The sequence below is a fragment of the Acipenser ruthenus genome, chromosome 4 (genome assembly GCF_902713425.1).
Source record: "Acipenser ruthenus chromosome 4, fAciRut3.2 maternal haplotype, whole genome shotgun sequence".
NCBI lineage: Eukaryota > Metazoa > Chordata > Actinopteri > Acipenseriformes > Acipenseridae > Acipenser > Acipenser ruthenus.
Genome location: NC_081192.1, coordinates 55868596 through 55891105, shown reverse-complemented (window position 1 = coordinate 55891105; position 22510 = coordinate 55868596). Strand labels below are relative to the sequence as shown.

At 41.5% G+C, this 22510-nt stretch overlaps 1 protein-coding gene across 7 annotated transcripts in view; it reads right to left on the bottom strand.

The window, feature by feature from the left end:
* Positions 1–22510, bottom strand: part of ptpn2b (protein tyrosine phosphatase non-receptor type 2b) — a 153356-nt gene that overhangs the window by 90240 nt on the left and 40606 nt on the right. For all 7 annotated transcript variants that reach the window (XM_059022574.1, XM_059022573.1, XM_034000684.3 and 4 more), the window contains 2 exons: positions 20585–20683; positions 18860–18997 (listed from right to left, as the gene is read on the bottom strand). In XM_059022574.1, the coding sequence (XP_058878557.1) occupies positions 18860–18997; positions 20585–20683 (237 nt within the window). The remainder of the gene's footprint in view (positions 1–18859; positions 18998–20584; positions 20684–22510) is intronic.

Genomic DNA, 22510 nt, shown 5'->3' with positions numbered 1-22510 from the left:
GCATGATCCAGATGTGCAAACCTGGTAGAGACTTACCCAAAAGAGTCGCAGCTATAATTGCTGCCAAAGGTGGTTCTACCAAGTATTGACTCAGGGGGGTCAATACTTACCTAACCAAGACATTTCATTTTTTTTATTTTTCATTAACTGTTGTTTCACAATAAAAATTCTCTTGCCTCTTCAAAAGTGTTGAGTAGGTTGTGTAAATCAAAGGGAAAAAAAATCCAATTTAAATGCATCAAGACTTCAGGTTGTAACACAACAAACTGAAAATGTCCAAGGGGGGTGAATACTTACTATAGGCACTGTAAGTAGGAAAGGTGGACAAAACAGGTAAGTATAAAGATAGTACAGGTAAATTAGTAAATAGAACACAGAAGGCCAAAAAAACAAAGGAGAAATGGGTGTAGTGTCCGGTGGGCCTCAAATAAACCCACACACAACAACAAACACAAACACAAAATCAATGCAGACAGATAAAGAAAGATAAAGGTGAATGAAATGATCACAGACGGTAACAATAACAACAGTCTGGATGGCAATGGATGGTGCATGAAAGTTAGGCCTAACAAGTCCAGCAGAGCAATGTAATTGAAAATCAAACAAAGTAACAAAAAGAACAAAACCGAAAAATACAGGAAACAAAATATCATATTAAAGTAGAACAAATCCAAACAAAAAAGGAATGATCTCACCAACAGATAAGGAAGTCCAGCAGAGTCCAGTAATGATGGTGATTGTAGAAGGTTGAAAAAATTGAGTACATTGAAAATGATGAGTCTGTCCAGTAGTGCGGAGTTGAATGGTGAACAGTTGTTTGGAAAAAGAATCAGGGAGGATCAGGACAAAATGCAGACTGCACACACAAAACAACAAACACTAAACAGACCTTGAAAAACAGCTAAACTTAAACAAGTAATAGTGAAAACAAAAAGAAGAGTTTAGACAAAAAGCAGGATATAATACAAAAAAAGATTGACTGCACTGGAATTATCTAAAGATGCTAAAGGATTCACTGAGATTTAAGTTTGTAATGCTGTAGGTTATGATGGACTCCTCCGAGAAAGGGAGTCGCTTTCCAAGCCTAAGCCAGCATTAGTACAGGTGCTGGCTTCTAAGAAGCTCTGAGATTGGAGGAGTGGATATTTGAATGAGCCAATGGGGAAAGGATGAACAGAGGGTGGTTGCAAGAAACTGTGGGAAATGAAGTTTTAACCTGGCCAAGCTACTGACCCTAATTAAAAGGGACAGGTGGGTGAGACTTACACCCACATTATGTAGCATGGGAATTGCTACAACCTGAATCCAATGTGTTCTCAGACATCTACTCTCAGGTGAAGAAAACTCTGGCAGAGAGCTACTCAAAGCTCTGCAAAGCCAAAATGGGGGTGAACTTGTCTCAAAAAGAAGCCAAAGTCCTGCAGTTGTTTGGATGGTCTCGTTAAGTGTCGAATGACACATTTTGGGATTGGATATTTCTGGCAATTGTGGTAGTAATTGTTCTCAGGAACCTAGTGCAGTGTTTTTGGCTGTGAAGACAAAAAATACAGTTTGGGAAGATCATTGATAGCTTTGAAACTATGCAACTGCTCAGAAATAACCTTAAGATTATTGTTCTTTTTTCTGATAGGTTAAAGAATAAGAGGTGATGTCCAAGAGAAGCTATATTAAATCCCAACATTTTATTGTCTTGTTGATTCTGCTATTAGCTGTGCTTAGGGACAATGGAATACCCAACTGTTCGACTGTATTGAATAAAATATCTTTGTTGAAATGTACAACGGAGTTCGGAATGACAATAATTATTTATACTCACAGATGCATGAATGAAAAAAGAAGCCATACTAATGGGGGATTTCAACTTCCCCCGTATAAAATGGGAGAACCCGGTGGGGAGCACGATGGACGAAATTGAAATGGTGGAAATGACAAATGACTGCTTCCTAACGCAATTTGTCAAGGCACCGACTAGAGGGGAGGCATGCCTTGATTTAGTCTTTTCAAATAACGAAGACAGAATAACTAAAACAGAGGTCAGAGAGCCATTGGCAAACTCAGACCACAACACTGTCTCATTTGAAGTCTTTTTTAAAACCCCTAAAGTAATGACTAAAGCTAAGGTTTACAATTTTAGAAAAGCAAACTATGAAGGTATGAAACAGAGACTAACAAAAGTAGATTGGAGTAAAATAGTGAAAACATCCACAGAAAAAGGATGGCTGTTTTTTTTAAAATGTAGTACTAGAGGCGCAAAACAATTACATCCCAAAAGTAGACAAATCTAAATCTAAAACAAAATGGCCAAAATGGTTTAATAGATCAATTTAAAAAAATATTCAGCGAAAAAAGGCACTTTACAGAGCGTTTAAAAGGGACCAAAAACAAAGTACACAGAAAGAGTACTTGGAACTGCAAACACAAGTCAAAAAGGAAGTTAGAAAGGCCAAGAGAGAGATAAAAATCAATATTGCTAAGGGGGCTAAAACCAATTCCAAAATGTTTTTCCAATATTATAACAGCAAGAGAACATTCAAAGAGGAGGTTAAATATCTAAGAGACAAATGGCAAAATCATAGATGAAGAAAAAAACATATCAAATATATTAAATCATTACTTTTCACAGGTTTTTACTAAGGAGGACACTGACAACATGCCCCACATGTCGACCTGTTCCTATCCAATTTTAAATAACTTTAGTATAAGAGTGGCAGAAGTGTTAAAGGGACTAGGAGCTCTTAAAATAAACAAATCCCCGGGCCAGATGAGATCCTCCCAATAGTACTCAAAGGAATGAAAAGTTATTTACAAACCGCTAACCAAGATCATGCAACAGTCTCTTGACACAGGGGTTGTACCGATAGACTGGAAAATAGCAAACGTAATACCGATCCACAAAAAGGGAGACAAAACCGAACCAGGTAACTACAGACCAATAAGCCTGACTTCTATTATATGTAAACTTATGGAAACTATAATAAGATCTAAAACGGAAAATTACCTATATGTTAACAATATCCTGGGAGACAGTCAGCATGGTTTTAGGAAAGGGAGATCGTGTCTAATTAACCTACTTGACTTTTTTGAGGATGCAACAATGACAATGGATAATTGCAAAGCATACGATATGGTTTATTTAGATTTCCAGAAAGCTTTTGACAAAGTCCCGCATTAAAGATTAAATCTCAAACTGAACGCAGTAGGGATTCAAGGAAATGTGTGCACATGGATTAGGGAGTGGTTAACATGTAGAAAACAGAAAGTACTGATTAGAGGAGAAACCTCATTATGGAGCGAGGTAACCAGTGGTGTACCACAGGGATCAGTATTAGGTCCTCTGCTATTCCTAATCTACATTAATGATTTAGATTCTGGTATAGTAAGCAAACTTGTTAAATTTGCAGACGACACAAAAATAGGGGGAGTGGCAAACACTGTTGCAGCAGCAAAGGTCATTAAAAATGATCTAGACAGCATTCAGAACTGGGCAGACACATGGCAAATGAAATTTAATAGAGAAAAGTGTAAAGTATTGCATGCAGGCAATAAAATTGTGCATTATAAATATCATATGGGAGATACTGAAATTGAAGAAGGGAACTATGAAAAAGACCTAGGAGTTTATGTTGACTCAGAAATGTCTTCATCTAGACCAGGGGTTCTCAAACTTTTGTTGACAGACCCTTTTTCACATGCAACATTAATCACGGACCCCCTACTGAGAAACTGACTGACAAAAGTATATAAAATGTACTTATAAACACATACTGTTAATAATGCTTAAAGAAAAAAAGTACACAGCACTTACAGATACTGTAGATGTCAGTGAGATGGGTGGGCCTGCTTCTTACTGCAGAGTCTGTCTATCCTTGGTGTGATGGTTGACAAGCAAACTCGCAAATCATTCTCCACTTCTAGTCGGGACCTGAGCTTTGTCTTCATAGCTGCCAAAGCAGAGAACGATGCTTCACATATATATGTTGTTGGGAAAGGTAGCAGCACTTTCATGGCTTCTTCTACTAAGACTGTGTACTCCACTGCAACAGTTGGCCAAAACTGGTAAGGGGCTTGTTCCTGAAACTTAATTTTCAGCGTGCGGTCACAGGAGAGTTCGACCAGCTCTTGTTCTGCTTTTCCACTCAAGCGACAGGTTGACGTAGCAAAAGTTGAAAATGTATCTCGAACCCAATCGTATTCCTCCATGTTTAAATTTTTTAAGTAAACTCTGAAGTACTCTGCCAAAGTTGAAAGGTGAGCAATGATAGTGTCTCTCACACAGTCAATTGTCATGCTGTTTGTATCCAGGAATTCTGTCAGTTGCGCAAACATATCGGAGATTCCATTGCTCACTCGTGTTTTCCAAATGTCTAGTTTCTGTAAATGATGCAATCTTGTCACTCACCTCAAGTATGGTTGTATTGCCCCCTTGTGTGGACAGGTTCAGGGCATTCAACAAGTTAAACATATCTGCAAGGTATGCAAGCTTCATGATCCATAGCGTGTAAGAAAAGTTTGTGGCAAGTGTAGGATTATGCACAGAAAGAAAGCCCCGCAGTTCTTTGCGAAGTTCGAAAACTCGTTCCAACACTCTGCCGCGAGATAACCAACGCACCTCCATGTGAAACAATAATTTATCATATTCAGCACCCATTTCGGAACACAACTTTGAAAACAGGCTTGAATTCAAAGGCCTGGACTTCACAAAATTCACAACTGTCACAACTGCATTTAGAACAGCATGTAATTCGGATTCCATTTTTTTCGATGCAAGGGCCTAGCGATGCAGCATACAGTGTGTTACAATTACGTTTGGGTTTATAGCTCGTATTCTTGCTACAACACCATTCCTGTTGCCTGTCATAGCGGCCGTGCCGTCTGTACAAACAGCAACACACTTCTCCCAGTTTAGAGATTAAGCTTTCATGAAATCATCCAATACTTTGAAAATGTCTTCACCTGTTGTACGTTCTGGTAACCCCTGACAAAAAAGAAAATCTTCCACAATTTCCCCCAACCAAACATAACGAACATAAACTAACAATTGTGCTGCATTACCAACATCTGTTCTCTCATCAAGCTGAATTGCAAACTGCTCACACGTACGTAGCCTTTCGGTGAGCTGGCATTTCAAATCACTTGAAAGCTCTTCAATTCTCCTACTTACTGTGTCGTTAGAAAGTGGTATGGCCTTCAGTTTCTTCGCTGCATCTTCGCTAACCATCACTTCGCACATTTCTACAGCAGCTGGAAGAATCAGTTCTTCTCCAATAGTATGGGCCTTTTTACTCTTTGCGATCCGAAGCGCTGTTAAGAAGGATGCTTTCAGAGCCTTTTCTGGAACCGTTGTTATGTTTGTCATTTTAGTTTTCTGTCGATTGTATTCTTCTTTCTTTCTTTTAAAAAAGTCTCTGGATTTATCTTTGTATTCCGGGTGCCTTGTAGTAAGATGTCGTTTCAGCTTTGCAGGTTTCATTGCTTCATTTGACCGAATTTGTAAGCATACAACGCATTCCGGCCGCCCATTACTAAATTCCATAAAACCAAAATCAATGTAACTGTCATCAAACTTTCTCTTCTTTTGCTTTTTACTGGACTCTGCATTGTCACTGCCTTCAGCACAAGTAGCAGTACATGGACGTTTTAAATAATTTTTTCTTAATGTTTGCTCACTCACTATTTATTTTCTCTCTCACTAATAATATCTTTCACTTCCACCCGCCAAATGCGTCTCAGACTGACGTCACTGAGCTCCTGTCGTAAGCATTTCTGCATTTGACGCTTATATTAGTAGGCTTACCATAGTTTTCATATTAACCGGCGAGATTTGAGAACATTTTAAAGTTGCCTTTAAACTGCAATATGTTTTTATCTGTAAGTATTACGCCTTTGTTAATATGAAAAGTTTAATTAATCTTGCTGATTAATTTTTCTGATTTGATCGGGAGTGCAAATTATTAGGGCAATATTAGTTATTAATAGAATGTAAAAAGCGACAGTTGACACTGCAAAAAAAACATGAATGAAAAAAATGTAATCATTTTAATTATTATTATTGCTGTGTACGGAGTTACGCAGGTGTAATGCTTAATTTACACGTTACTTTATTTCAGTTAAGTGCAACATTAAAATCCCATTCTGTCTCCCCAGCGATGACTGGGGTACTACTGTCCTAAATGTTAGTAACTCTTACTGTACTATGTTTCTGTACATGCACCAGTAAGTAATTATGATTATATGCGTCTGTTCCGGTAGGCATTGCATACGTGCAGTGAGATTTTTTTTCCCATAATATTTGGCGGACCCCCTGGGCAGTCTCTAAGGACCCCCAGGGGTCCGCGGATCCCAGTTTGAGAACCCCTGATCTAGACAATGTGGGGAAGCTATAAAAAAGGCCAACAAGATGCTCAGATATATTGTGAGAAGTGTTGAATTTAAATCAAGGGAAGTAATGTTAAAACTTTACAATGCATTAGTAAGACCTCACCTAGAATATTGTGTTCAGTTCTGGTCACCTCGTTACAAAAAGGACATTGCTGCTTTAGAAAGAGTGCAAAGAAGAGCAACCAGAATTACCCAGGGTTTAAAAGGCATGTCGTATGCAGACAGGCTAAAAGAATTGAATCTATTCAGTCTTGAACAAAGAAGACTACACAGCGATCTGATTCAAACATTCAAAATCCTAAAAGGTATAGACAATGTCAACCCAGGGGACTTTTTTGACCTGAAAAAAGAAACAAGGACCAGGGGTCACAAATGGAGATTACATAAAGGGGCATTCAGAACAGAAAATAGGAGGCACTTTTTTACACAGAGAATTGTGAGCAGAACTCCCCAGTAATGCTTCAAGAAGCTGCTTGATGAGATTCTGGGATCAATAAGCTACTAACAACCAAACGAGCAAGATGGGCTGAATGGCCTCCTCTTGTTTGTAAACTTTCTTATGTTCTTATGTTCTATATTTATATATCGGCTTTCATAGTGGACCACCATCACAAAGCGCTTTACAAGATACAAGACTAGGGTGTGTGAACTATGCATCAGCTGCAGAGTCACTTACAACGTCTCACCCGAAAGACAGGGCACAAGGAGGTTACATGACTTGCTCAGGGTCACACAATGAGTCAGTGGCTGAGCTGGGATTTGAACCGGGGACCTCCTGGTTACAAGCCTGTTTCTTAAACCACTGGACCACACAACCTCCTCTCATATATATATACATATCTACAGGTAACCAGGGTCTGAGGCAGATAGGTAAGTTCCTGCTTCAGGTAATTTTAAATTAACAACATTCAGTAACATTGTAAGGTGGTGTTTGAATTAGGTGAGGAGGTGTGTGATTAGTACCAGGTGAGTGTGGTTAAAATGAATATAAGTTGATTTGCTATTTGATCGGTTTCCACACAGTTTAGCTGTTCTTTTCCCACCAAGCTGTTATATTAATCAGGCAGGCTATTTCCGCGCCAGCACGAAGAGCCAGCATACAGAAGAGCCTCAACAAAAGAGCCGGGAGTCTAGCTGTGGGAGTCCAGCGAGGGGAGGCCTGTGCCGACACGCTGTTGGAATAGATCCGAACTTAACAGCGCTCTGGAAGATGCCATCTACTAGTCAGGTCTGTACCTTCCACCCCACCGCTCCCACTGTACCTATTTGTCTCGCCTGTCCTGCTATGACTGTCTCTCACATCCCTGTTTTGTCCTCTCGCCCTCATCCTCTGCTCTCTCTCCGCCGCTGCTCCTCCAAGTCCTCTGACCTCATCCCTCTGCCTCTTCCCCCCCCCCCCCCCTCCCGCACACTCTCTGGTGCACTCTGGAACTGTCACTCTTCTGCTAACAAAGCTGATTTCACCTCTGCCTTTGCCTCCCACCTCTCTCTCGATTTCCTTGCTCTCACTGAAACCTGGCTGTCCCCTGATAACACTGTAACTCCTGCCGCCCTGTCCTCTCTCTCCGTCCTGTCCCATACACCGCGTGGGACTGGTCTTCTCTCTCTGTCCGCTCTGACCTCTCCTCACTCTCTGTTAATACCTTTGAATTTCATGCCATCCAACTAACCTCTCCCTGTCAACTCCTGCTAATTGTACTGTACCGTCCCCCTGGACCTCTCGCTCACTTTCTCGATGAACTCGACTATCTACTCTCCTCCCTCCCCTCTCTGTCTACCCCAACTGTCCTCTTAGGTGACTTCAATATCCATCTCTCCAACCCCAGCTACTCTGCTGGATTCCTCCCTCTCCTTCACTCCTTCGACTTCTGTCTCTCTCTATCCCCCCCACCCACAAAGCTGGCCGTCAACTCGACCTCACCTTCTCCAGGGACCGCTGCCCCTCCACCCTCTCTGTCACCCCCCTGGACCTCTCTGATCACTATTTCATCTCTTTTTCTCTGTCTCTTCCCTCTCTCCCTGCTCCTCCTACCCCCACTGTCACATCTCTCCATAACCTACGCTCTCTCTCCCCCTGTCCTTGCCTCCACTGCTCTCTCTCACCTCCCTCCTATCGACTCCTTCTCACAACTCTCTGTAGACTCTGCTACCTCCACCCTCTTCTCCTCCCTCGACTCCCCAACCCTGGCTCTCCTCTGTGCTCCGCTCAGCAAGAATCACACTGCGATCTGCTGAAAATAAATGGAAGAGAACCGAACTCCCTGCTGCACTAGACCTCTACCGCACACTCCTCTACTCCTTCTCCTCTACTCTCTCCTCTGCTAAATGTACTTATTTCCAATCTGTAATCCAAGCCTCCACTAACAACCCACGTAAACTATTCTCTACCTTCTCCTCCCTCCTAAACCCTCCCCCCTCTTCCTCCCTCAGCTATCTTCTCAGATGACTTTGCCTCTTTCTTCTCTTCTAAAATCTCAGATATCCGCAAACTCTTTAACACCTGTCCCTCTCCAGCACCCCCTCCTGCTCCAACCCCTACATCCACTGCATCCCCTACTAACTCACCCTCCTTCTCCACCTTCTCTCCCCTCTCAGACTCTGACCTCTCCTCCCTGCTCCAGGGTCAGAAACCTACCACGTGTGCCCTGGACCCCCTCCCCACTCACCTCTTTCAAGCTGCTGCTCCTGCTCTACTTCCCTTCATCTCCTCCCTTTTCAACACCTCTCTCCTTCCTGGTCTCTTTCCCTCTGCCTTCAGACAAGCCTCTATCACTCCCCTCGACCCCACCTCCCTCCAGAGCTACCGTCCTGTCTCCCTCCTGCCCTTTCTCTCCAAAACCCTCGAGCGGGCTGTACACCGGCAACTCTCTGCTTTCCTGTCCAACCACTCTCTGCTTGACTCTCTCCAATCTGGCTTCCGCTCTGTTCACTCCACTGAAACCGCCCTCCTGTCTGTCACCAACTCACTAAACTCTGCCCGAGCTGCCTCTCTCTCCTCTGTCCTAATTCTGCCTTTGACACGGTCAATCACTCTATTCTACTATCCTCTCTCGCTATCCTGGGAATCTCTGGCCTGGTTCTCCTACCTCTCCAACCGCACTTACCAGGTAACCTGGCGTGGAACAACCTCCACACCTCGCCCTCTCTCAACAGGCATCCCCCAAGGGTCAGTCTTGGGTCCTCTCCTGTTCACTCTCTACACCCGCTCCCTGGGCCCCCTCATCGCATCCTATGGTTTCTCATACCATTTCTATGCTGATGATGCTCAGATTTTCCTCTCCTTCCCCACCTGACTCCACCATCCCCTCCTGTATCTCTACCTGTCTGTCTGCTATCTCCTCCTGGATGCACTCGCATTACCTCAAACTCAACCTCTCTAAATCTGACCTCCTTTTCATTCCCTCCTCCTCCTCCCCCTCCTCTGATCTCTCTATCTCTGTTCCTCTGGAATCTACCACACTCTCTCCCTCCTCCTCAGCTAAGAACCTCAGAGTCACCCTGGACCCCTGCCTCTCTTATTCCCAGCACATCTCCACTCTGGCACGCACTTGCCGATTCTTCCTGAGCAACATACGAAGAATCCGACCCTTCCTCACCAACTACACCATCCAACTCCTGGTCCAGGCCTTGGTACTCTCCCGCCTAGACTACTGCTACTCCCTCCTGGCTGGCCTCTCTGCGTCCGCCATCCGTCCACTCCAGCTCATCCAGAACTCCACTGCTCGCCTGGTGTTCTCTCTGCCTCGCTTCTCCCACGCAACTCCACTGCTCCGCTCACTCCACTGACTCCCGATCACTGCTCGCATCCAGTTCAAGACTTTTGTACTAGCCTACAGATGCCTTGACCAGACTACACCCAGCTACCTCCAGACCCTCATCTCTCCCTACACCCCCACTCGACCTCTCCACTCCTCCTGCACTAGAAGACTGGCTCTACCTCCTCTACGCTCCCCTGCCTCCAGAGCCCGCTCCTTCTCCACCTTCGCCCCGCACTGGTGGAATGACCTTCCTACAGATGTCAGGACTGCCCAGTCCCTGACCACCTTCCAGTGCCTCCTCAAGACCCACCTTTTCAGACAGCACCTGTAGAACTCCTCTGCTTTTCCCCCTGGACACGTATCACTCTTCCTTAAATGCGCTTTACTTGCGCTTATCTGCCCCCTATTTTACTGCATTTAATCCTGTACTTTAGAGTACTGTAATCTGCCAAGTGTTATTTAATCTGTAGTATTTTGTATTTAATTATATCCTGATGCAACTATCACTGACACTTATCTGCTCCATTATTGAATCGTATTTTGTCATACTTGCACTTGCTAGAACAAGTCATTGTATTTATCTTGCTCTTAATTGTATTATTACTTGTACTATGATTCTTGAAATGTATTTGTTTACGACTGTAAGTCGCCCTGGATAAGGGCGTCTGCTAAGAAATAAATAATAATAATACTAATATAAATATATATTATATATATATATTATTATTATTATTATTATTTCTTAGCAGACGCCCTTATCCAGGGCGACTTACAATTTAAGATTGTATATACAAGATATCACATTATACATTATTTCACATTATACAGATATCACATTATTTTTACATACAATTACCCATCACATTATTTTTACATACAATTACCCATTTATACAGTTGGGTTTTTACTGGAGCAATCTAGGTAAAGTACCTTGCTCAAGGGTACAACAGCAGTGTCCCCCACTGGGGATTGAACCCACAACCTTCTGGTCAAGAGTCCAGAGCCCTAACCACTACTCCACATATATACACACACACACATACATACATATATATATATACACATACACACACATACAGTATATATACACACACATATATAATATATATATATATATATAACTGTGCGGTTATAGTTAGGGTTGAGTGCTCAGTGTAAAACCCCTAACTTTGTACCTCAATAACTTTGGCTGTGTTTGTCAGAATTACATACTGGTTTCAATGTTTAGATCCACTTGTGAAGTTCTGTAAACGTGGCGGGTTTCATGTCGCTACCTTATGTAGTTTCTGAGATCTGGATACCGTTTTTTTTTTTTTTTTTTTTTTTTTTTAAATCTTTCCCTTTTCACCCTATTCTTAACATGGGGTGTCTTGCGCTCACATACGGGCTACTTGGAACTGAATTTCTGGACCAAACAAGGTAAGGTACATGTGGTCTGTTCCAAGTTAAGATTTAAAAATATTAATCGATTATTGAATTAGAATGAAAAATAAGATAGCCGCCTGGCATCTGCTCTCCAGTTTGAACTGCAGCTCCCAGAACGCACACAGAACGGCTGATATGTAAAGTTTCAAGCCTTTCACAAGCGTGGCAGAACATCACATTGTACACGGTCTGTATTGTAACCCTTAAAAGTTGCTCTTCGGGAAAGACATGGATTTTGTTTTAGCGTTTTAATAAAATGACTCTTCCGAGACAACACTGTTCCAAACACCTATTTATTTTGCTGTTGTGTTGCAGGTTTTATGCAAATACCGTACATAAATCCAAAACCCAGCTACTTCTCTCTATAAGCGAGGGATTCTGGTCACACTTTAACACTGTCTGACTCAAAACATTTTTTAAAGTAAATTTCCTGAGGGAAAATAAAACAAAACAAATAGATATGTACTTTAAATGAATGCTCTGTAAATAAAATACAATGTAAGGAATTTTAAATTATCCGCGATAAACAAAAACACGGAAAATATCAACTATACAAAACCATATGAAATACAGTTTATACTACTGTACAGTCACTCATTTAGCACATTTACCTGTACTTTATTATTATTATTATTATTATTATTATTATTTATTACATATTTAAAAATAAAACATTAAAAAAATGGAAGTCTGGGCTCCCGAGTGGCGCATCCAGTAAAGGCGCTCCGAGTGGAGTGCAAGATGTGCCCTATAGTCTGGACGTCGCGAGTTCGAGTCCAGGCTATTCCTTTGCCAACCGAGGACGGGAGCTCCCAGGGGGTGGCGCTCAATTGGCCGAGCGCCGCCCGGGGGGAGGGAGGGTTAGGTCGGCCAGAGTGTCCTGTAAGCTGCCCAGGGCTGCGTTGTCCTCTGACGCTGTAGTTCTGGGTGACTGCATGGTGCGTCTGCAGCGTGTAAAAAAAAGTTGTCGGCTGACGGCACACGCATCGGAGGACAGCGTGTGCTCGTCTTCGCCGCTCCCGAGTCAGCGCAGGGGTAGAAGTGGTGGGCTGAGCCTAAAAATAATTGGACATTACTAAATTAGGGAGAAAACAAAAAAACAAACAAAAAAAAAAAGCTAGTCCCAAGGTGTCTTAGTGGACAGGGACAAATGGTAAGGTCTCTCATATCTCGTGTCATCGTTGGCAAACTAGCTTATGCCTGACATGAAGAAATAGCTGCAGAATGCACTCTTTGTGTTGTCAACCACAGGCCAAACTGGGAAGTACCAGAGGTAATCCTGGATGCCTGCCACTGAGCAGGATTAGGGCTCGAGCTCCGTGCCCCGACACCAAATGTAAAGGTAAAGGCACACAACCAATATTTAAGAAAAAGAGATTGCAAAACCAAGTAATACAATATGCTAATGAGAGGTACAGGTGTGTGCTGACTTCAGGTAGCAGTCCTGCAGATGTTCTGGGTAGGAATGTCCCTGGATGCAGCCACTGAGGCAACAGTATATCAGCAGTTGAGTTGTGATTTGCTGCAGTGGAGTGCTCGAAGGATAACGTCTATACATGCAAGGGTACAAAAATCAAAATAACATTGTTTTTGTTAAATGTAAAAGTCTACACCCCCTTTCAAAATGTTCACCTTTTGTTGCCTTATAGCCTGGAATTAAAATGCATTAAAATATTTTTTTTTTGTTTCATTTATCTACACATCCTACCCCACAACTTCCAAATAAAAAAAATATTCTAGAAATTTGTAAAAAATTAATTAAAAATAAAAACTGAAATAGCTTGGTTGGATAAGTGTCCACCTCCCTTGTAATAGCAATCCTAAATTAGCTCAGGTATAACCAATCGCCTTCAAAATCACACACCAAGTTAAGTGGCATCCACCAGTGTTAAATTGTAGTGATTCACATGATTTCAGGATAAATTCAGCAGTTCCTGTAGGTTCCCTCTGCTGGGTAGTACATTTCAAAGCAAAGACTCAACCATGAGCACCAAGGCGCTTTCAAAAGAACTCTGGGACAAAGTTGTTGAAAGGCACAGCTCAGGGATGGGTATTAAAAAATATCAAAAGGCCTTGAATATCCCTTGGAGCACGGTCAAGACGATTATTAAGAAGTGGAAGCTGTATGGCACCACCAAGACCCTGCCTAGATCAGGCCATCCCTCCAAACTGGATGACAAAGCAAGAAGGAGACTGATCAGAGCGGCTACAAAGAGGCCAATGGCAACTTTGCAAGAGCTACAGGCTTTTATGGCCAACACTGGTCAAAGTGTGCATGTGACAATATCCCAAGCACTCCACAAATCTGGCCTGTATGGTAAGGTGGCAAGAAGGAAGCCATTACTCAAGAAAGCCCACCTTGAATCCCTTTTGAAGTATGCAAAAAAACACTCAGGAGATTCTGTAGCCATGTGGCAAAAAGTTTTGTGTTTTGACAAAACTAAAATGGAACTTTTTGGCCCAAATGCAAAGCGTTATGTTTGGTGCAAACCCAACACAGCACATCACCCAAAGAACACCACCCCTACTGTGAAGCATGGTGGTGGCAGCATCATGTTATGCAGATGTTTCTCATTGGCAGGGACTGGGGCACTTGTCAGGATATAAGGGAAAATGAATGGAGCAAAGTACAGCGAAGTCCTTGAGGAAAACCTGCTGCCCTCTGCAAGAAAGCTGAAACTGGGACAGAAGTTCACCTTTCAGCATGACAACAACCCAAAGCACACAGCCAAAGCTACACTGGAGTGGCTAAGGAACAAAAAGGTAAATGTCCTTGAGTGGCCCAGTCAGAGCCCGACCTAAATCCAATCGAAAATGTGTGGCATGACTTGAAGATTGCTGACCATCAACGCTCCCCAAGGAACTTGACAGAGCTTGAACAGTTTTGTAAAGAAGAATGGTCAAATATTTCCAAATCTAGGTGTGCAAAGTTAGTAGAGACCCATCCTAACAGACTCACAGCTGTAATTGCTGCCAAAGGTGCTTCCACCAAGTATTAACTCAGGGGGTGGAAACTTATCCAATTATGATCTTTCAGTTTTGTATTTTTAATATGTAATTTTTCTCAATAAAAACTTTTTTCCCCAGCAGTATGGTGTGTAGATAAGTGAAAAAAAAATCATTTAAATGCATGAAACTGAGGCACTGACACAACAAAGTGTGAGAAAAGTTCAAGGGGGTGTAGACTTTCTATAGGCACAGTGTGTGTATGTGTATATATATATATATATATATATATATATATATATATATATATATATATATATATATATATATACACACACACACACAGTGCCTTGCATAAGTATTCACTCCCTTTGGACTTTTCCACATTTTGTAGTGTTACAAACTAATTAAAATGGATTTAATTGGGATTTTTACCATTTGATTTACACAACATACTTAACACCTTGAAGGTGTAAAATATTTTTTATTGTGACACAAAAGTTAATTAAACAAACAAAAAAAAAAGACATTTGTTGGTTACATAAGTATTCACTCCCCGAGTCAATACTTGGTAGAAGCACCTTTGGCAGCAATTACAGCTGTGAGTCTTTTTGGGTAAGTCTCTACCAGCTTTGCACATCTGGATCCTGCAATTTTTGCCCATTCTTCTTGGCAAAATTGCTCAAGCTCTGTCAAGTTGGATGGGGACCGTTGGTGAACAGCAATTTTCAAGTCTTGCCACAGATTCTCAATCGGATTGAGGTCTGGGCTTTGACTGGGCCATTCTAAGACATTCAGGTTCTTGTTTTTAAACCACTCCAGTGTAGCTTTGGCTGTGTGTTTAGGGTCATTGTCCTACTGGAAGGTGAACCTCCGCCCTAGTCCCAGGTCTCTTGCAGACTGAAACAGGTTTTCATCTAGAATTTCCCTGTATTTGGCTCCATCCATCTTGCCCTCAATCCTGACCAGTTTCCCAGTCCCTACCGATGAAAAGCATCCCCATAATATGATGCTGCCATGCTTCACCGTGGGGATGGTGTTCTCAGGGTGATGAGCAGTGTTGGCTGTGCGCCACACATAGCGTTTTGCGCTAAGGCCAAAAAGTTCATTTTTGGTCTCATCGCGTTTGCTGTGTCTCCCACATTCCTTTTGGCAAAATCCAAACAGGATTTGATATGGGTTTTTTGCAGCAATGGCTTTCTTCTCGCCACTCTTCCATAAAGCCCAGCTTTGTGGAGCGTCCGGGTTATAGTTGTCCCATGGACGGTTTCTCCCATCTCAGCTGTGGATCTCTCCAGCTCCTTCAGAGTTACCATTGGCCTCTTGGTTGCTTCTCTGACTAATGCCCTCCTTACCTGGTCACTGAGTTTTAGTGGACGGCGTTCTCTAGGCAGAGTCGCGGTTGTGCCATATTCTTTCCATTTTTTAATAATGGATTTAACGGTGCTCCGGGGGATGTTCAAAGTTTGGGATATTTTTTTATAACCCAACCCTGATTGGTGCTTCTCCAGAACTTTATCCCAGACTTGTTTTGATAGCTCCTTGGTCTTCATGATGCTGCTTGTTTAGATATACTCTCTAACAAACTCTGGGGCCTTCCAGAAACAGGTGTATTTAATCTGAGGTCATGTGACACTTTAATTGCACACAGGTGGACTCCACTGAACTAATTATGTGACTTCTGAAGGCAATTGGTTGCACCAGAGTTTATTTAGGGGTGTCACAGCAAAGGAGTGAATACTTATGCAATCAAGACACTTCAGTTTATTTGTAAATAATTTTGAAAAATATGTAGATTTTTTTTCCCCCACTTCGACATTATGGACTATTTTGTATAGATCAGTGACAAAAAATCCAAATTAAATCCATTTTAATTCGAGGTTGTAACACTACAAAATGTGGAAAAGTCCAAGGGGGGTGAATACTTATGCAAGGCACTATATATATATATATATATATATATATATATATATATATATATATATATATATATATATATATATATATATATATATATATATATATATACATACACACACACAAAGTCAGTTTAATCCCATCAGATTCTATGGTGGGGCCCCAACCTTCAGCCGCCAAAAAGCTTTTCATAAATCATACAGTAGCCCCTCGCTAAACTGGACATGTTTGTCCGACATAAGGAGGTGTCGGGTTTAAAAACAATACAATAAAAATCGCACACACATACATTTACAATTCTCTATGTATTTTCAATATAAATCATTGCGCTGAAGTAACACTAATGTGGTTTGGGTAGGCTACACATTACATTTTGTAAAAATATAAATCTGTACAGTAGGCCTATACAGTACAGTAGTAAAATCTAATATATACCTAGTGCACTTTTTTTGTACTTTAGCCTACTGGTAACACAAAATAAATCATGCTGCTGCACTGCACACATTGGTGATTATTTTAAATTGAAACTAAATGATTTTAGGTTTTTTTATTTTATTTTAATTATTATTTTTAACTTGGTCTACTTAGTAGCCTAGACAATTAAGACACAATAGATCATGGTCCTATACAGATGCTGAGAATGAGCTAGAGGGGTTAGTGGCTCATGTGTGCAGTCTATTGCTCCCAAAAAGAAATGTCATAGAAATTAGTTTAAGGCTTGTGCGTACACCCTGACTTTAGTGAAAACTAGGTAATTGGGTGTTCGCCTGAAATGCATTGAGCACACACTGGCAACACACGAGAAAAAGCGGACTGGGAAATGCCAGCAACAATTGCAACTGTTTAAAACATGCTTTCAAAAGTTCATAACCAATTGATGCAATTGTAAGTGTCGCAATTGCCCGCAGATTTAGTACATCTCATTACAATATTTCTGATCCCTCATTTGCACTGTCTCCATCCTGTTTTTGTGAATTTTTGCAGGAACGCCCAGAATTACATATTCATCTAAGGCTAAAGCGCAAATAAGAACTGCAAAGCATTTGTTAAATTGATGCTAACAGCGTTGCATTTGTTTAGTATATTTCACGCTACACGTCCGACTGGTTTGCAACGATTGCGACAGACGCAACACTTTAGTACATCTACCCCTAAATGTTTACACAACACAATGACGTGGTGTACTGTAGCTCCGCCCCCTTTCTAGATGGCCGACTTCCATCTAACCCTGGGAATTAATTGTCTGGCCATCCAGTCCAGGGCACTCTGTTCCCTTTACACAGCACCCTCACAGGTCGGGCGGGAGATTTATTACCAAGAATCATTCTGTCTGTCACAAGCTTTCATAGATACACAGCACATTTTAAAATGATAATTGGAAGGTCTTAAACCTCCGCTGGTAAAAGTAGAGTTATTTTTGGAATGATTTTTAGATTTAAGTTAAATATTAGCCATCATTAAAATCAATAAAAAGATAACGCAAGTATACCAACACATAATACGTACCAACAGTAATTTTGTTATGCATATCTCAGTGATGTATTTGTGTATTAGGGGCAACTGAATGAAATAATTCCAATTTATAATTTCTTATGTTTTTTCTATGCTGGCTAAAAAAAACTAAAATGAAAACAAAGCTAAACAAATATGAAGTCCGTTCTTTCTTTAGATTTCCTCACACATGCAGTACATACGTCTCCTTTAGCAACGTGTGTTTTAAATTGTACTTAATATTACAATAGGCCTAATCTGCAACAGGATGTGATGCAAACATATACTGCGAATACAAAAAAGAACTACCCAGTACATTTTATTTATTAAAAGAACTGCACCATGCTAAAACTCAATAAACCTGACGAGGCTTTTGCAGTTCTTGCCTTACATTCAACGAATAAGCCTTTGTAGCTGAAATCCCTATTTATAAAAGACATTAGATCAAGCTCTGTTCCAACTCTGAATCAAAATGGTAACAGGATCAGATGAGATCATGATCCTTTTAGTTCAACCCAACACATCACAGGAGCCTGGATCAGATAATATCCTTTGCAAACAACTGGTCCCTGAGGTCAGCTTTTTTGCTTTGTTTGTAGCCATTCAGTGTAGTTTATTTTAAATCTTCAAGAACAAAGCAACATCTGGATCAGCAATTTTGGCTTTCCGAGTCCATTGCAAGACTTTGTTTCAATTAAATAATGAAGGAATTGGTAGCAAGTCCTACAATCAAATGGACTGGAAGAGCAAAAATATATGCCCCTGCAATATGCCTGGCTAATACGACGCTGGAAATAGAATATACAAGTTTCTATAACAAGTTGCTTATGTTATGTTATTATACAATGAAAGATTGTTATCCCATGCATTTACTGCAGTGCCAAGAAACCACTGAGTAAAAACACCAGGATTATCTCCATTTAATATTAAAATAAAATACATACACTCATATTTTCCAATCCCAGTACTCGTACTGTGTAGTAAGATTTAACATCTTCGGACAACAGCGTTACATGAAATCCTGTGTCCGAGAAAATCATTTCATGATCTTTGCTTGTTGGCCAGTATTGTGCACATTTTTCCTACAAAAAAAAAAAAAATATCAAAATCAATTACAATACCTGTAAGATATATTTATGCATGACCTTAAAATGCATAAAAGTATGGGAAGAAAAAAACATGTTGAAGGTACACACAACAAAATAAATTCTTCCCAAAATGTAATACAGTTTAAGAAACAGAATAAAACAATTAAACAGACACTTCTAATGTAAACTTAGTAACTAACTTCATATGATCACAGAGACAAGTGGATAAAACAAAAAACCCAACAGTGTGTAATTAGACTTTCATTACACTGCCCTAGTATAATAGGCTCTAAAAGAGCAACTCCATATAGGTATGTCACAATTATTCTAACTCCTCTCTTCTTCAGATATATAGGTTTATGTTTCAGTCATACATATTGGTGACTTTAAAACTAAGAACTTCAAAGCACACCTGTGGCCTCAATCTTATACTTAAGGAACCTGCTCTGAACTGCAGTGAAATCTCCATACTAGGACAGGTCAAGGGAACGACAAAATATTGCCTTAATATTGTTGTGGCCTTTATGTTAAAGGTCTATTAACAATGGAGTCAATAGAATTGGAAGTTTAAAAACATGATTAACCCTTTGCGGTCCATTGTCGGACTGGGTCCGACATTGCAATTATTCCTCACAAGTCCTCTGTCGGACTGGGTCCGACATCATTAAAGCAACGCAAAAATCAGGTTTCTAGTCATTTTTTCTCCGGAAAAAGCTGAGAAAACTATTCAATTGCCGTGTGGGAGCGACAGGAGCCGAGACAAGTCGGGGGGGGAAAAAAAAAAAAAAAGGCGTATCTCATGAATAGTCACACATGGTATCTGGTATCAGATAACGGGACGGTCGTAAGTAAACAAGTTGGCTGACTGAATCAGCGCACAGAGAATATCACTGACATTTGCAGAGCTTTTTTGAGATGTTATAGTAATAAAATAATGACTTGGATCGCATTATTGAGGAGTTTGGGGATAAAACGAGTGAGATGATCGATCGGTATGTACGATTATTATTATTATTATTTATTTCTTACATAGGTGAAAGCGATAGCGAACGAAAGGGTGGGGCGGGGCTGGAGATGCCTAGTGAGTGCTTTGTTGATATGCAGGGCCATTTAAACCCGTTTGACTGTGGAAAAAATACTTTTAAACAGCGCGTCTAAAATTAACTGCGCGTGTGAAAATTAATTAGACCTGACATGCCTGACGTGCGATTAATAAATGGACCGCAAAGGGTTAATAGCTATGTGGCCTACCAGCAGTCTGTTTAGCCTGTCTGCTGACACACTGATTGTCACCAGAACTTCAACACAGTATGAAATCTGTATTTTATATTCACCTTTGTGTTGCATGCAGGTACTTTTGAAATGTAGAATATGAATAAAATGGCTATTCCAAAATCAATAAACTAACTTTAAATAATACGTATTCTTGTGATGAACACTGACTTTTTCTAAAAGCCTTTATTATTTTAGATGGACAAAGTAAATAAAACAAAAACTATAAAGTTAAGAAACATAACCAACATATTTCATATCTGACTACGTACTTTGTAATACTGAAACCAGCAGAATATTATTACTTACTGATCCTTTCTCTATGACTCTGTTCAGCATTATAACAGCTCTGCTCTTTTGTTCCCATATCATCAACCAGAAATGGTCACAAGTGTTACGAAGTGGACCCTGTAAAAGAATAATGAACAATAGACTATTCAAGAAAGATGAGTTATGAGAAAACGTTTATCATAGCCCTGGTTTCCTAAAATAGAAATGTAACCATTCGAATTGGTATTTACCTCCTAAAGACCCAAATCCTGAATATTGTATACCCAAGCTGCTCTTTGAGCCTGTGACGCCATCATGCCTCGCCCCCGAGGGCACAAAAGGACTGCGCTCACAGATCTCAGCATCATTTTTCCTTCAAGCCTGCTGCAATCATGGACACAGCGACCTTGAAGGTTAATGGTTACATTTCTATTTCAGGTAACCCCTACCAAATTGGTGAGTGTACCAAAGCCATTGCAAGGGCAAGTTTGCAGAAGACTGGAAGGCTACAAGGCTAAGCCAAAGGCTGCCCTGTGCATTACCATTTGGAACCCCAGTAACAAGCAGCTAGGCTGAAAAAAATTGCGGGAGAGTTTCACCTCTATGCCTGTGTTGTAGGGTCGACTGAGAAGCCGCCTTAACACTAGTTCCAAAACCAGGGTTTTGAGGATACACAACATTAAGTCTGTGGAACCTAGTAAAGGTATGGAGAGTAGCCCACACCGCTGCATTGCAAATGCCTCTGACAGATGCACCCTGGAAAAAAGCCCACGAAGTTGCCATGCCCCTGGTGGAATGGGTAGTGAGCTTTTCTGGAGAGGGAAAGTTGGCCAACTCATAGGTAGTCTTGACCGTGTCTGCTATCCATTTGGACAGCTGCTGCTTAGACATGGCTTGACCATGGGACTTCGCCCCATAGCAGACAAAAAATTGTTTGGTCTGCCTCAACTTTTCATTCTGTCAACATAGTACGCCACTGGGCAGAGTATATGGAGCTGCCGCTCTCAGCCAAACTGGAAAGTAGGTGGATGGAAAGCCTCCAATTCCACAGACTGGTTGACATGGAATGTAGAGATTGTCTTCAGAAAAAAGGCAAGACTGGTACGAAGCGGAGAGATGGCGAGCAAGAAAGCTGCTTTAAATGATAAAAATTTCAACTCAGCTGAATGCAGGGGGCTCAAACAGAGGCTTCATCAATGCATTAAGCACCACGTTCAGCCTCCAGCAAGGAACAACATCCTTCATAGGCAGCCGAAGCTGCCAAGCCCCTCTCAAAAATTGCCCTGCCAGGAAGCGAGCTCTTGACATGGCAATAGGACAAGTCGTGGGGTCAAACCCACGAGGTAGACCCCACATCTGAAAGACGCCCCACTTGTACCCGTACTGGGAACGCGTCGACTCTGCTCTGGCATTTTGTAGGGTGTCAATAACCCTGTTGGACAGATCCAGATGGCTCAAATGCAGCCGTACAGATGCCAGACCCAGAGCTGCAGGCTTGATGGATCAGATTGCCATAAGGTCCCCCGTGCCTGACTGAGCAGGTTGCGGTGCTTCGGTAGTCTCCACGGCTGACCGCTCAGGAGCTGCATCAACGTTGAAAACCAGAGACTCCTGAGCCAATAAGGGGCTACTAAGAGCACTTTGGCCTGGTCCGGCCTGAGTTTCTCCAGACATAGCGGAAGCAGGACGAGTGGTGGGAAAGTGTATGAACAAAAGCCTCAGTCACTGGTGTGCCAAGGCATTGCCAGCAGGTCCCCGCCTCCTATTATGGAGAACCAGTAGGGACAGTGGGTTGATTCCTGGGAGGCAAAGAGATCTATCTCTGCTCTCCCAAATCTCTCTCAGATGAGGCTCACCACCTTGGTGAAGCCTCCACTCTGAGCTGCTGGGGACTACCCTTGCGAGAAAGTACGCCACCCAGTCTGTCACCCCGGGCAGATGCACTGCCCACAGTGAAAGGAGGTT